We start from the raw sequence: 16369 nt of genomic DNA, 5'->3' as shown, positions 1-16369 counted from the left end.
TTTCCACGTTCTCAAAAGGCTGAACCGTATTAAATGTGTGAGTGAAATAGTTTTAAATTAGGTCACAGCATCATCACCTCTCCCGGCTCTGGCTGACTTTGGTCTCTCACTAAGCCTGCTCTCCTAATCTCTCTCCCTCAACAGTCTGTCGTAACATATCTAATCTACGTGCTCCTTGAGTCTGAAACCAGCGGCGGTTTCTGAGCGAAGTGCACCGGCTCCACATTTCAGTCCGAGCGCTTTTATCGTCTGCGAACCTTTAGGGTTGGCGGCCTGCGCATACAGAGCCCTTTGTATGCTTCGCTCTGGGAACGGAAGTCGACGATTGGCTTCATTTTCAGGTCCTGACGCTTATGTTGCGCTTTAGAAGTCAGTCGTATCAAGCAAAAACGCGAAATCCGTGGTGCGTTCGAGACGACGGATTGAACGCGCTTGTTTTTCTCTCATTGTGTCAGCTTCTGCGGTGTCGTTTAATTACGCGCAGATATGCAGACTTGCAGTTTCCCCCCCGTGGGCTTTGGACTGATGCAGATGCAGCTTTTTAATTTTAGCTCTTATCTCAGAAGACAGTAATATATCAGTCATCACTTTAACGGCATCTTACTATGAGATGGTTTTCAGATAATGTGGCTGGACTCACTGCCAGTAACTCATATGAAAGAGTAAAGACAGCCATTAAAAATAAAATAAATAATAAGAAACTGCTTACATGTATATAGTTGGATTTTTAGACAGGGTTCCTGACACAGCTGTATGTAAGAAACCTGGGAGTAATTAGCGTCGTTGGCCTGTTTTCAGCCGCAGATTAATACGTATTAGCTGCTCTGTGTATTTTTAATCAGAGAGAGAGAGAGAGAAATGCTGATTGTAATCGTTCTCCAGTCCTCGTCAGAGTGGCCCTTTAATTAAAGCTTCTTGTCCGTCAGTGTTTTCCCAGATCATGTAAAGCTTTGATTCAGACACGATCAAACGAGCCTTAAAACTGAGTTAAACACTTAGATGGATAAGAAAGAGTGAGAGAAAAGCTTTTATTGTTGTTATTCATCGTCGTCCATCCAGTGTTGTTTTTGGCAGCCTTTTTAAAATTAGTCTCAGTCTTATGGATGAAAATGCTTTTAGTTTTAGTCACATTTTGGTCATTTCTATATGAGTTTTAATCTAGTTTTAGGCGGTTTTATTAAAAAAGGAAAAAAAGTATCTTAATAAATTAAATTACGTCAATAAATTTCAGAATTTGGAACCAAAGTTGACAGGTTGTATGAAGCGTGGCAGTTCATAAAACAACAGTTAACCTTAACGCTTTTGAGTGCCTGTATTTTGCTGCTGCAACTGGGAAATTTCCCAGTTTAGGATTAATAAAGCATCTATTTATCTATCTATGCTTTTCTTAAAATAACCAGATTCCTACCAGATTTATAGCTCTAGCCTGGACTTTCCCATTGATGGAGATGCAATGCTGCCGTGCTGTATTTAATTGCTGCTGTTGGGCAGAAACCATTTTTTTTTTCATAAATTGATGCCCAACTGCATCATACCAAAAGTCGTGACTCCAGAATGAGAGAAGTCTTTGCTGAGATTCGTTGCCTGTAGCTCAGTATAGAAGCTAAACCAAACAGGTGTTACTACACACACTGATAACCACACAAATTAAAAGAGAGTCCAAGGCTCCTTTACATTGATGATGATGTCACTGTTGCATTCAAATACTGCTTCAACGGTTAAAAACTATTTGAGAACTGACCCGGTAAAAAAGATTCCTATTTATAGCCAAATCTTTTTAATTAGACCTTATAAGAACTTTTACAAACATATGTATTATGGTTCACACATTCAATTTGACATATTTTATGGAGTAATGGAACAAGAAGGAGCCACAGTGAGCTATTAGATGAAGAGCTGCAGGCGACAGAATCAACACGAAACAAATTTGGTTATTGCCTGAATTATTTAATTAAAGCAACAGTAGCATTTGCTAGCATCAGGTGTTGGCAAACTTTTGAAATTATCACTTAAAATGTGTATATTGTTTATTTATTGGGGGGGTTGATGAGTTATATACTGCATTTGTGAACCTCTGGTCTGTGGCTCAGAGGGTTAAGCTACAACAAGGTTTAGATTACCTTAAAATACTTGTTCATAGGATGAATTCAATGTTGGTTTTGGCCTTTCCCGTGGATTTTTTTTGGCAGTAGATTATATGATGGAACTTCAGCTTCAGACTTATCCTTCAAGCAACATGTCCAACATACTTAATTATATGTTTTGCAATGTTATTTGTGCACAATCTAAATCAGAGCAAAACTTCTCTTTGGCACCGTAAAAGCTTCTTTTCTTTTCTTTTCTCTCTTTTTTTTTATCAACCTTTATATTACAGTCAGGCCTGTATATTTTAATTGCCTTGGCATCGGTTAGTCAAAGTAATGCATGAATGTTGGAACGTACTTTTTTTTTCTTTTTTTCTTTTTACCAGACGACAAAAGAGGCCCCCATCTTGAATTTCCCCCTACAGTTGTTTTGACTTGCACTGAAGGCCAAGCAAGCTAGAGCTGTGACTTCAGTACTCCTGCACACACACACACACACACACACACACACACACACACACACACACACACACACACACACACACACACACACAGGAACACCCTCTAAGGCGAGGTTGAGGCTTTCCTTGCTAATCACTCTCATATGTGGAGAGGCCACTGGAAGGCGCGTTGTTGTATCTCACGTCGTCATCTGTGGGCACTGCTGCGAGCATGTGTTGCTGGTTAACACTTAGACACAGAGCGAAGGTAAAAGTCTTTGCGAATCAAGGCCCGTCTATTAATGAGCACATTTATTGTGTGTGTGTTGAGGACAGTCGTGCGCATGCATGAGTGTGTACAGTATGCTGTCGATGGAGTCAGAACATCAGTTTTAGCTTGAAGACTCAAGTGGATTAAGGGCTTAGAGACACACTCCTCCAGAGCTTTAAACACAACCCCCCCATTCCCTTCACAGGATTGGGGTGACTTAATCTCTAATTTATTCTCCTGAGTGCCAGCTCCCCTTTAACCCTCAGTGCCACAGGAAAGCGCCATCTTAAACGTACAAGGTATTAGATTCTGTATGTTGGTTCTATAATGTGCAACAAGAGGCTGCAGAATGAAATTTTAGTGGATGAAAGATGCATCTGCTGCATCACTTGTTGCTCGTTAGTTTGGTAACTTTTTGAAGCTTTAAATGAGTATTTGCATGCGTGAATTCAGTCCTAAAAATATCTGCCATACATTTAAATAGGAATGGGCGGTTCATACCGGTTCATACAGAATACCGGTATTTATTTATTTTGTTATGAATTTTTAATATACCGTGAGACACATACGTTTCAGACCGGACCACTTTCAAAGTAGCGCTTTCAAACTCATGTGGTGCGACTGTGTCACTGTGAGGTGGTGAAGATGGAAAGGTCCGAAAACGTAAGTAGCAGAACGAGAAGACTTGTGCTAAATAAAAGGTGCCGCGTCGGTTGTTTTGGGTTTTTGTTTTTTTAAGGGCGACCAGACGTCCCCGATTTCTGGGGAAAGTCCCCGTTTTGGATGAGCTGTCCCCCGGCTAAAGCTGCACATGAAAATGTCCCCAATTTTACCTTTTTATGAGTAGCAGTCAGTGCTAACACAGGTCCATGCAAACCTGTTTTACTGCTAGTGTGGGATTATTCTACAATATTTACTCAACATCACAGTCAAATAGTCCGTCCTTAGTCAATCTACTGCATTAAATTCTTTCTCAGCCAGTGGAAAATGTTGTGAACACAAAGTCAAAGAGGTTTTTTATTGTCATTTCAACCATATACATCAGGTACATTAGTGCAAACTGAGATGAGACGATTTCCATGGAGCTACATGAAGGCATAGGACTAAGTACAATACAAGGGACTGAAAGTGTGCGTGTGAAAGCTTACGCAGACAGTGCGAAACAATACAAACAGTGCAAAGACAAGCAACACAATACAGACAGGGCAAAACACTTGGGAGGCGATGTAGCTATAAAAAGACATTACACAGAACAGGGAGCAGACTAATAAACAGGCCGACAGAGTATGACTGATGGTACACGTCTGACGTGTGCGAAAGATGCAAAGGTGTGCGCAGTGTGATATTATTGTGATTGTGGGTGAGCGTGTCCGTTAGTTTCAGTGAGTTCAAGAGTCTGACGGCTGCAGAAACGAACCTAGAGATGGAGGTAGAAAGAAGAAGCGTCTGAGTGAGATTTTAAATATCCAGCTGTGTCCAAGTTTCAGACTGCGGTTTTGGTCTCAGTGTCGGTTTGAGAAGCCAAGGAGACCGACTCTAATGCGACCAGACAGAAATAAGCGCCGTGTGTGGCCCTCGGTGTCTGAGGGAGAAAGACTGCAGCCTCAAATCCAAACTTAGGTTCATCTTTTATATCATACTATGTATAGATGAGGAGATACGAGACGGAGACTAAACGGGGAGATGATGGTGTGCTCCTGTTTGCTGTGTTCTTCTAATGAGGCCAGTTCAGACAAAGGTATATTTGTGTTTTTGAAGGCCTCGTTTAATTTCTCCTGACTCACCGTTACAGCTCCATGTAGCGGGAGTTAGTGCAGAGAAGCTAATTGTCCGACAGCGCAATGTGCTGCTCAGTAAATACCCTTAAAGATCCCTATCATCCCCCTGTTTGGTGTCTCGGTGGCAGCTACGTGTCAGGGAGACAGACACTGATTCTAATGGGATCAGGCAGACGTTAATAAGTGTGACTGTGTCCTAACATCCAGCTTAAACCTACAGTTGATCTTGAGGCTTCTGTCTCTTATCTCTGCAGACGCGCAGCGTCATCTGAGGACAGTCTGCATCAGCAGTGAGGACTGGTGACGTTCACCTGAATTCACTCACATCTGTTTATTGAATCCGATTCCCTGGAAGACGTCTGCCAATGCAAACGTCCTGTTTCAGGCTGCACAGTTTACCGCTGTGTTTACCTCCAGTCGAGCAATTAAAATGATTCACGTTCAAAGAAAGCTACACAGAGCGTGGCGCTGGTCGCCCTCATGTAATATTTGCATGTGGTTTAGAGCAACTGTTCATTCCCCAGAATCTCAACAACAGAGGTAGAGAGTGTAAAGTCGACCCAGAGTTATCCTACAAGAACTAAGAAATAAATGCTCTTCTTGGATTTATCAGCGTGCAGAAAGTCCTCAAGAGTTTGAAGATGCATTTTCCTGCAAATGGTCTCACGCCGTTTTACGGATTTCCACCGTTGCACCAAGAAATTCAGCGATTTGCCTGAAAAGTCAGCAAAGAAGAATGTTGCCAGGTAGTAAACCCGCACGTAAACAACGGTGGTTTCTGCGTTTCAGATGTTTTCTGAGGAAATTATACTTTTCTTTGACTGTAGACAAAGGGAACTCCGTGTTTACTTATATGTTCACACTAGGATCGGATTTCTTTTCTTTTTTTTTTCTTTTTTTTTTGTTTAATTCCTACACAGACGTCAGATTGTTTCAGCTGGACTGTGTGAAGTCGCTAACTGCCAGTGAAAGTAGAAGCAACAACATAAAAAGATGAATAAAAACGGATGAGAACATGAGCTAAAGTACAGTTCACGTATGGTTTCGTTTTTTTTCTCGCATTAAAAGCAAGAGAAGACAATGAAATCACACAACTGTGACCTCCTCCCCCGAGACGCACCCTGACAATGCTCACATTCATAACTGTCTGCAGAGAGAAGTTGTCTTTTATACAAAACACCTTTTTTTTTTTTTGCACACATTGTACCAAATGTTATTCTTTCCATTGGTTTGTTTTCATTGAGCCTTTTAATCCTTTAAGTGCACCGTGTCATTATGTCACCACCGGGCACCGTTTAGCAGCAACCCGATCCGAACTTTCAGAAAATGTCACCTCTTTGGTCAAGCAGAAACTGTCCTTTCGGGGGAAAAAAGGCCGGTGTGACTCCGCGAGACAGAAGCTGTCCCTGTTTGGCCGCTCTGTTCCCGGGGACAGATTCTGGCAGCGGCTGCTGTGCCCGGACTGCGTGTCCTTTACCCGGAGCACAAATGAAATGGGACGAGTCCCCGGAGTGGTCAGATAAAGACCGTAGGAAAAGTTTCTGCGTGGAGAAATAATGAGCGTACAAGGAGATAAGAGGAGATAGTGTGATACATGTAACATGCGAGAGGGGAAGAGAACAATGCCACGGTGTGAGCGCCGTTTAGAAAACTGCAGCACCTGTGACGCAGTGCCGAGCCTTTCCAGGTCAGGGGTTCAGTGAGAGGCTACACCTGAATGCATCGCCCCTGCTGTGGTCTGGAACATTCCTCCGGGCCTCGGTAATGACTCCTAATGGCACTAATGAGCCTCCGCAGAGGAGCCCCCCCCAGCTCCACAGGCGGGAGGACGGAGGGTGAGAGGGGGGAGGAGGGGGGAAGGTAAACATCGAAATTGGAAGAAAGATGCAGTTAGATATGGACGAATGAAACGGAGACAGTCGAGGGCGAGAGATCAGTGGGAAGGAGGAGGAGGAGAGAGAAAGAAGGAGAACAAAAAGAGGTAAACAAATGATAGAGGAAGGTACGCGAAGATTCATTCAACGTATGGTTTACGTCTAGCGTCGGGTTTCAGTGCAGAGGAACTCGTGTTCCTTTCATGTGGAAACATGTAGGTGGTCCTGTCGCAGACTTACAGCCAACGTTTGATCTTAAACTCCCCTCAAATATTTAACCTCACTTATACCAATGCTTCTCTGACGTAACCTCACTCAGCCTTGACCATACTGAGCTGAAGATATTGCACTGAATATCAAACGTGTAAGTGATTGCATAGTGTAGTAGAGAGATGTGGACTCCAGTTGAATTGTTCATTTCATGTTCTCAGTTTGAATATGAAATGTAAAATGAATATCTCTGGATGACGACCATGTAGCCACCTACTTACGTTTTGAAGAAACACACCCCCCTCTCTCATAGATGCCCTTCTTCATGTCAGCGAGAACAGGAAAGCACCAAATGTTTTTGCTTTTGTACATGTGAAGAGAAACAGCAGAATGCAAAACGTGCAAAAACAGTGATTTGGGAACAGCCCGTCTACACCGGCAAAATTTTGTCCGGCATTTAAAAAACCACGCAGACCTGTGAGTGCTTTTAAATTAGTTAATATTAGCCTGTTAGTTAACATAGTAGCTAATGTAGTTAGCAAACGTTAGCTTGATGTGAGCTTTTTCAGAACTTATATATGGTTTTAAAAATAAACAGTAAATTTTATACGTGCTGTGGCTCGAGAGGTCAGGAAACAGTGAGTTAGGTAAATATAGTTTTAAAACAGTAAATGTGTTTGGTTGTTGTTGTTGTCCTATTGTCATTCTGTTTGCAGAGTACGAAAAGAAAAGTCTGCAGCCTGAAATTTCTCAGTTCCTCCAACCTCGTCCTCTGGAAGCATGTTAATTTTTTATTCTTATCTTGTTTTTTGGTCTAAAAATCTTAATAAATGCTTTTAAAATTTATTTCTGGTTTGTGTTGTTTGACTTCAGGTATTTTACTGAATATATCAGTTATTAAAATATCATACATTTTAAACAGGTTGGATAAATTGGCCAATAAAATTATTTGATGGTTACTAATCTAATATATATCTTATATATATACATTTATCTTTGGGTGTTAATAGCTTTTCATTTGTTGACACAGTGATGTTGATCTGTAATTATATGACATGTTGAATGTGAAGCACTTTGGTGCAAATGCTCTTTGCTTTTAACGTGAAAATGAAAATGAAATAAACTAAAACTATTTTCTCTTTATTAAGACCAGATTCTGCAGATAAGATTACAATAATGTGACTTGACTTGCCCTCCCCACAAAAACAACTTGGGACTTACTTGAGACTTGCACATGGGTGACGTTTAATAAGCTGCCAAAACATTTGCACCCTTTTATTTTTCCTGTTTTTATACCTGTTCCCGTGTTAATTTATTCTAATTTTATCTCTTCTCCCCTTTTTTCTCCCCGTTCTGTTTCTCCCTCCTCCCATTTCTGCCGCTGGAGGTGAGTTATCCATGGGGGAGCTCCAGGATCCGTTCCTCGTCAGCGTCCACCTCATCGCTGACCCCGGCGAAGGCAAGTTCCTCCAGCGCGCCGCGGACGCCGTGCTGGCCTGGGTCCACCCGGACCTGCAGCTGTTCAGGGTCTCCGAGCGGGCCCCCGCGTCCCACCGGTCCCGGCAGAAGCGCCATCAGAACAGCGGTCCGGCCGCCGCCTGCCAGCCGGCTCTGGCGGTCATCCTCTTCCTGCAGGAGGCGTACGGCGGCGAGGAGCAGATACTGATGCTGCACCGCACCCTGCAGAGGCCCCCGTGGCGCTACCACCACACTGAGAAGGTCAGCAACGGCAGGAGGATGCTGCCGCTGGCGCCTTGCAGCCAGGACTTCTTCACGCTGTCCGCCGGCACGCCGCTCTGGGCCGTGAGGCAGGTCCACTACGGGAAGGAAATAGTGCGATTCACGGTTTATTGCCGCCACGAAAACTATGTCGACATGGTGCGGCTTTACAAGCTGCTGCTTCAGAGGAGGGTCGCTCAAAAGAAGGAGGACTTCTGCTTCTTTGTGGTGTACTCCAACCCCGACATGGAGATCCAGCTGTCCTTTAAGAGGCTCCCGCGGGGTCAGAGCCCCGTGGTCCTGGAGTCAGCGGTGATGGAGGTGAGGGTCAGGGACGTCGGAGTCCTGGTGCCCCTGCTGCCTCACCCCTGCAGCCCGATCAGCGAGGTGCGCTGGCAGACGGAGGACTACGATGGAAATAAGATCCTGCTGCAGGTGAGAGTTGTTTGTTTTTTTGTTTTTCTCTGATTGAATGCTGCAGACTAAAGACGGACATGCACAGAACAGCCGTTGTTTGAAGGTATCGGTTTCCGAGGGGATGGGTGTCCAGGCGGTGGGAGATAAGCAGTTCTGAAAGTTCAAGCCGATTAAGCTGTCGTCCATTACTGGGATTGGAGCAGCACCGAGAGAAACAATAAACTAATCTGTCACGACAATGGACCATATGCATGATACTTAGCTGCCACCTGGACTGGAGTCATGCCGTCCTCTAAGAAGTGACACGTAGACTCCGTGTCTCCTGTCAAACAGCATGAGCCAGGATTCACATCAGCTTCTAAATTAATATATAAAGCGAGTCTCTCATGTCTGTGTGGAAAGTATTAAGCCGCAGATGTCTCGCTAAAAGGCTGGAAACAGAAGGAAAGTTTAAATATGAAACTGCAGCAGTATTGACATGATATGAAGGGACAGTATTTCCTGGCTTTGACTTAAAAGCTATTTTTTTAATTTAAAACTCACCATTTTAGCTACCGTACAAAACCGAGATGAAGATATAGTCACATATGCAAATTTAACACTGGTCTGTAGAAGTACTTTCTGTTTAGTTGGAGTAAATTTCTGTATTTATCCCAATCATAACCACATCCGTTCTTTTATTTAACTTCTTTTCTAAGAATTCATGTTGTTGTGGTTTGAACACTTGGATGCGTATCATTTTTAGTATTTTAACAGGAACATCAAAAAAACATGATGATTGATACTCTCACTCTACTAGAGTCAAGTATTCAGGGATTTTTATTTGCAGCCAAACAGAAGCACTGAGATGGAATGAGATTATTCACTCAGGTCCCACATTATTTTAACATTAAGTAGCTATAGTATATAGATACTAAATAAAAACAGTATAGATTAATAATTCATTAAGCAGCAACATAGCAGAATGAATTTGTGCACTTTTGTGCAAAACAGCATGAGCTTGTGTGTAGTTCACACAGCTGTTTTACAACAGTTTTACAGCTTCTGGGATGAAGCTGTTCCTCAGTCTGGTGGTCCTGCTCTTTATGCTCCGCAGCCTGTTTGCCTTCACTCCTGTGCTGAGAACCTTTTCACTTGCAACACATGCAGGCGCAGCTTTGCAATTCCCAAAGAATACGAATATTTTAGAATAACCACATGTTGTGACCAGGCAGCAACCTCCAGGTCTGAGCGATGAAGCCCATGAAAAGAAGTGCAAAAAGCTGCAGTTCATCAAGTGGCCACTTGAGGCTCCAAAAGGGAGCAAATCCCCATAGACCCCCATGTTAAAAAGCCCAACTTTACAGCATTATTAAACATGTTTACAGCCTGGTACAAAACGATTTAAGTCTCAATTGTTTATTTCACTATTTGTGATAACTGTACGGTGACTGAATTCTCTTTTCACTCATTAGTTTATTTTTTTATTAAGGTTTAAAATCCTGCATAATTAAGGGCGTTCCCGCTTTGTGTGACAGGTGGTAGCGTAGAGTTGGGTGGGCGGAGCAAAGCTCATGCTCCGCCCACTTCAGGCATCATTTTTGAATTTCAGAATGGTTTGTCCACAGTATTTACAGTCAATGATTGTGACACACCTTGGGATTATACTTCAAGGCCAACTTCCTGTGACTGCCCACCTATAAACACTGGGGCAGAATACCACTCCTCCCTGGGTGGTGGTTGTTGTACATATTCTTACACTTTGCACTGAATTGAGGCTTGAAAACTTTATTTGTAGAACATTTTGAACATTGTAAACAGACGGTGTGATATACAACTTAAGGTGTCAAAAATATCAGATTGATTGTCACACATGAACGTCAACTCCCTAGAATGTAGATATTTCAAAAAAGGATCCCAAGCGACAAGAAACGATTTAACTCGCATTTAAGCGTTAACCAGAAGCTCGAGCTCAAGCTTCAATTTCAGATCCAACGAGAATGCGAAAGGGAGGCCAGGGAGTTTCCGATTGAGGAGAATCAGCCGACAAGCCAACAGGGAGATAAATGCCAAGGCCTGCTTCACATTTTTTAGGCGCACCTGCAGAGGGAACGGTCCCGAAAAACTGCAGACAGACTATTCGGAGCGACAGCATGACGGCATGCCCTAGTTACTGTGTCAAAAAATATATGAGCAAAATAACCGCAGGTTAACACGAGACCGAAGCATATGTACATGGTTCGCAGGCGATGGTTTATATCTGCCACAGGAATCACTTAGTAAATCTGATTTTTACTTTAAAGAGACATGTGTGGTCTCCAGTTTTTCCCTCCTCTGAGCCAGGTGGTGATAATACGGACAACATGTTAAGATCAACGTGACACTTTTTCACAAATTTGCTCGCCGTGAATCCTTTTGCACAGATCAGTATGTCTTCGTTTGACGTGGTTAGATCAGATTTGAGCTGTTCATCCCTGACAGCTCCACTTGCTGCCGCCATTCATCATCTTCTTATCGTCCAGTGACATGTGGCCGTATCTTTGGTACAATTGTCACATTTGCAGTTCCCATGTACACTCAAACTAATGCAAGCTTTGTGAGTGCATGTGTCACAGCACAAAATCCAGATTTCATTTCTCTTTGCATAGATTGTAGCAAAGCCAGCTTTTAAATCGGTCATTCAACCAGGAGAGATTCTTGTCCACCCAAACATTGGAAATCCTCCAGCGGTCAATATCATAATCTTGCGTTAAAATAACACCAACCCCGCTAAATATGAACAATTAGCATCAACGTAAACCCGGCTGAATGCTCCTGCTCCTGCAGTATTGTGTGGTTGAGGATTAGTGTTCGTTTTTTTGTGTTTTTGGCTCGTTGAGGTCACGTCTCCGGCTGACCTGGCTTATCCCTCCACAACCGAAGCTTTCAGGAGTGAGGGTCTGATCATCGCCATGTTAACAACCTCATTACCCAGCACCCCCTGCTGCAGCCCTTCACCCGCGGTGTTGCACGTTACCCCCGCAGCAAAGCTGGACACGTCCTGTCGCTTCGCATTAGCGGACGGAGGATGCGCGCTTTCACTTTTCCCGTCGTGCACCGAAACCGTTCGGGGAAACGACACACGCATAAACTCCTGTGACCTCTTTTTTTTTTTTTTTTTAAATGACGGTCTCGGCTGCAGTTGACAGCACTTGCTGTCTCCTTGTTTCCTGTGTGGGAGAGTCAAGTATGCGGCCATGCAACCGCTTCATGGTCCAGAACAGAGGGGAAGCTATAGACGAACAAGACGAAGTGAAGGAGATGAAAAGATAAACAGGATGGAGTGAACTGCAGAGCAGAGAGAAAGAACGGAGACAGGGGGGAGGAAAGGTGGTTTATAAAAGAGCCAGCTATGAGACACTGAGCAGGGAGAGAGGAAACACACGGGGCTTTGTTACACTCCTTGACTCTTTTCTGTCTGCGCACACACACTCACACACTCGCAGTTTTATTCTTGTGAGGACACTCAGTGATGTTGTACATTCGCAAACTCAAGCCTTAAACTTAACCTTTAATGTAAAAAGTACAGGTTCAAGCAGAAGGACATTCCCTGGTAACAGTTGGTCAGATCTTCATCCTACAGCAAGATAATGACCCAAAACTTTAGTGCATGCTACACCAGAACTACCTCAGGATAAAAACATGGAGTGGATCATGGCCCAGTCTCTAGACTTTAACCCCATGGAGCTGGTTTGTGATGAACTGGACAGAAGAGTGAAAGCAAAGCACATTTCGGGGAACATCTGCAACAAAACTCTGTGTTCACATGTTAAATCGGAAAAAAAGATGATGAGTCCAAAGTTTAGAATAGATTTTGGGATATAGCTTCAGTTTATTTGGTCTGTGCTTTCACTTCAGAGTAAAATGAGACATTAAACTGCACATGGAAGAATGTCTCCTGTTCACCAAAAGTTACATTTTCTCACTCAGTTTACAGGATTAAAATCTATGTCACCGATCAGAGCGTACTCCATTTCAAATTTTAAAAAATGTAAAGAATCTCTGACATTTCTACTTCTTCTAAAACTGTACATTGCACCTCTTTCCAGTAACAGCATGGACTCTTGTTCTCAGAGTTTATTCCTGTGACAGAACAGACACTAGTTCCACCGAACTCCATTTATTTTTATAAACCTTGAACCTTAAGTGTCCCATGGCGCCTTCATGTGACCTAAGTATCCGTCTAAAGATAAGATAAGGCAACACTTTACTGATGTGATCATGTTAGACCAGACATTTTTCTTCCATTACCTACTGACAGAAGAAAAATGGCTGTGATCTCTCCTGCTCCAACACAACCTCAGTAATAACAGCAACACCGTCCACGATCACTATTTGTCAGAAGCAGCTGGTAATGAAGGAGCTCAGCAAGACACTCAAACAAACAGATGTCCCTTTAACAAGCCACGCGCTCTGTTCATTCAGATACAAACGCAAAATAATGAAATAAAATGAGAACATTACAGCAGCACAGAGGTGAGCTTTAAACAGACCATGAACATTTAACATCTTTAGCTCTGCTTTAATAAAATGAGATGTTCAGATGAGCTGAATGTGAGATGCAGCGATGCCACTAACTCTAATCTGACTACAATTTACAGTAACGAGTAAACGCGTTACTATTTCCAAAAACCAATAATGAGATGAAAGTTATTTAGCCAAGTTGTGTTACTACTTTTCCCATTTTACGTTTTTGCTTTCTCTCGGGGAGTGACGTCACATATGCGACAAGTCATGTTTCCAGCATGAGGACAACTCATACGTGTAAAGAGCAATGGAGGGAGGAGAGAGATGAGCCCTTTTCGAGTTGGAAATACCACCACTGAAGTAGTGGTTAGAGGGGCAGCTTGGAAGCCAAAGGGTCAGAGGTTCACCTCCCTGAAGAGAAACAAAATAAAAAAAGTCTCTGAGCCGAGACTTTGGAGCAAAACCAGTAAGTTGGGGAGAGTTGAAGAAGTTGGGCTGTACGTTGTAGAGGAAATGCTGCATAAACTAGTAACTTTTGAAGTCAAGTAATCATTAAAATAACATAAATATAATAATCAGATTACTTTTAACTGTGACAACGCTGATGAGCTGTGAAAGGAGGCCTCTGTGTGCCCTTTCTTTAAGCTCATCAGCCAATCAGAGTGATCTCTCTGACCGGGTCGACGCGCTCATTCGGCTGAGAAGCTGCAGTCAGGGGGTCGGACTGTTTTCGCCAAGACGAGGGACACTCAGACACTCACAGATGGCCTGGTGACTCACGTATAAAAAGCATCAATCTCATTTCTGACCCATTACTTAAAAGATGAACCAATAACATCTTTCCAGTAAACCGATATATCAACTGGTCATTGCAGCCCTTTTTTTCGGGGATAATAAATTTGGCGTTACATGCACGGCTGTGTGAGTATTGGAAGAATATTTCATAATGTCAGAAATACAGCGCTGGCTTCGCTTTTGTCGTGAGGACGTAATAAATCACAGTTCAGCTCTTCCCTCGCTCTCGGGAAAGTTTAAGATTCGCCTGCGTGATATTTATTGTTGTTGAACGCGAACATATGGAAATCTGAAAACTCCCCTCCATGCCTGCGCTCTTGGAAATAATTGTCCCGAGGCTGCAACTGGTTGGAAAGTTACTGCTCCTTGCCTGCATTGTCTGGTCGGAAAGGACCGGATGACGGAGCAGACACGAGAACAGAAACATGGAGAAACAATCAGCTGGGGCAGTAGGAGGACGACGGAGGGAATCGGAGACGAGAACCTGAACAGATGGAGCAGCGACATGAACACCGCCGCAGCTCCTGCACATGTTAAAGAACATTTCCACGTTTATCTCGGATGTTGTGCGTCCAGACCGGACGCTCTGTGAGTGAGTGGGTTTTCTGTGTTTGGAGATGCTTTGGTACATAAACGGAGGTGTGATTCACGTGGGGCTCTTCTGGACCGTGATGGGTTCTCCAGCTGCTGGCGTGATTCATAAAGTGGTCGGCCTGAGAACAGGGGGCGGGTCTTTTTGAAAACCCCGGGGTTCCCCTGTACCCCCTTCCTCCTTCACTTTGCTGCCTGCACGTCGCGTGAGGAGCCCCTCGTTGCATGAGAGCCCCACAAAGGCAGCTTAAGGGTCTTGACTATGAACCTCCTTCCTTTGTTTCCCCTTTGGCCGCGTATTTAACTGCATCCATGTACAGAACAAGATGCAGCGAGATGGAAGAGTTGCCGGACTCTTTATACCCCCTCAAACTGTTGCACAAGTTGGTGACTAGGGATGAGCATCGATAAGATTTTATTGATACCGGTGCCATTATCGATCCCCTTGTCAGTTCCTCCGGTGAAAAAGTAGGCACAAAAAGGTTTCATGTAATCAACTCAAATTTTATTGAGTTTCTAAACCAGAGATGAGAGTTTGTGTAAGTAAACAAATAGTAAATTGATCACTGGATCCTCACTAGCACTGCTTTGATGAGGTTTGTTTGAGATTGACAAATGCTTCATCCGTGCTTGAAATTGCGGTGCTGCATAAGTTGCATGTTGCGCTGTTACAATCCCTTCTGGTGAATTGAAGCCACCGTTTCAGGCTCTCTACCACTGCGTCTTCCTTGTCGCCACGTGGTGTGAATGACGTAAAGGTTTAGCACAAAAAGAATCGATAAGCACGAAGGCTAATGATGAACTGAAACAGTTGGAACCGGTTCTCGATGCCCATCCCCATTGGGGACGGTCGGTTTGGGTAGTTGGAAAAACCATCTTTTGCCAGAAACAAGTAAAAATACTCATAAGTTTAAAGATAAAAGCAAACAATGTGAAAAAACACACCAAACAGAGCGATGAAACTTTACATCACAATCAGAATAAAGGTTTTCAAAAGTAGACAAACCTCATCTCATCTCATCTCATCTCATCTCATCTTCTACTGCCACTTATCGTCACTAGGGTCTCGGGGTCACTGGAGTCTATCCCAGCTGTCACTGGGTGAGAGGCGGGGTCCACCCTGGACAGATCGGCAACCTATTGCTGCAGGGCTAACACACGGACAAACAACCATTCACACTCACAATGTAGAGTCACCAATTAGCCTAACGAGCAAGTCTTTGGAGGTGGGAGGAAACGGGAGTACCCAGAGAAAACCCACACAGACACAGGAAGAAGAGCTGGAAGAGGTCGGAGCTGGAAGTAGACAAACCTTAACATTAAAAAAAAGAGCCCACTTGTGGGAGGGACACTATAAGATTTTACGAGTGTGCACAAGTGTGCACCAGTCTGCACTCCTTGGAGACAGTCTGTATGGGTAGTTGGCACAGAAATAACTAAATTGTTGGTGGTCTGTTGGTTTGAACATTTTTAGCCTAATCTGGGTGCAGTTGGGTGGTGTGAACAGATTCTGCAAACACGTGTTGCCAATGAATGGCAATAAAAAAAGATATAAAAAAAAGGGTGGGACACAGGATGTAGCGTGAATATCGTAGAACGATGGCTAACGGCGAGAGCGGTAGAGTGGCGACAACCCGGGCCACAGAAATGGAGGAGAGATTAATGCAGTTGTGCATGAGTGCCTATACAATTCATGTTGCAGTGC

The 16369-nt window shown here is 43.6% G+C and overlaps 1 protein-coding gene across 1 annotated transcript in view; it reads left to right on the top strand.

Annotated features, from left to right (window-relative positions):
• Nucleotides 1-16369, top strand: part of LOC125017143 (protein FAM124A) — a 34778-nt gene that overhangs the window by 15452 nt on the left and 2957 nt on the right. Inside the window, exon 3 of the mRNA XM_047599992.1 lies at nucleotides 8045-8811. Within this exon, the coding sequence (XP_047455948.1) occupies nucleotides 8045-8811 (767 nt within the window). The remainder of the gene's footprint in view (nucleotides 1-8044; nucleotides 8812-16369) is intronic.

The sequence above is a fragment of the Mugil cephalus genome, chromosome 12 (assembly GCF_022458985.1).
Source record: "Mugil cephalus isolate CIBA_MC_2020 chromosome 12, CIBA_Mcephalus_1.1, whole genome shotgun sequence".
Taxonomy (NCBI): domain Eukaryota; kingdom Metazoa; phylum Chordata; class Actinopteri; order Mugiliformes; family Mugilidae; genus Mugil; species Mugil cephalus.
This window is presented reverse-complemented; position numbering and strand designations above follow the sequence as displayed.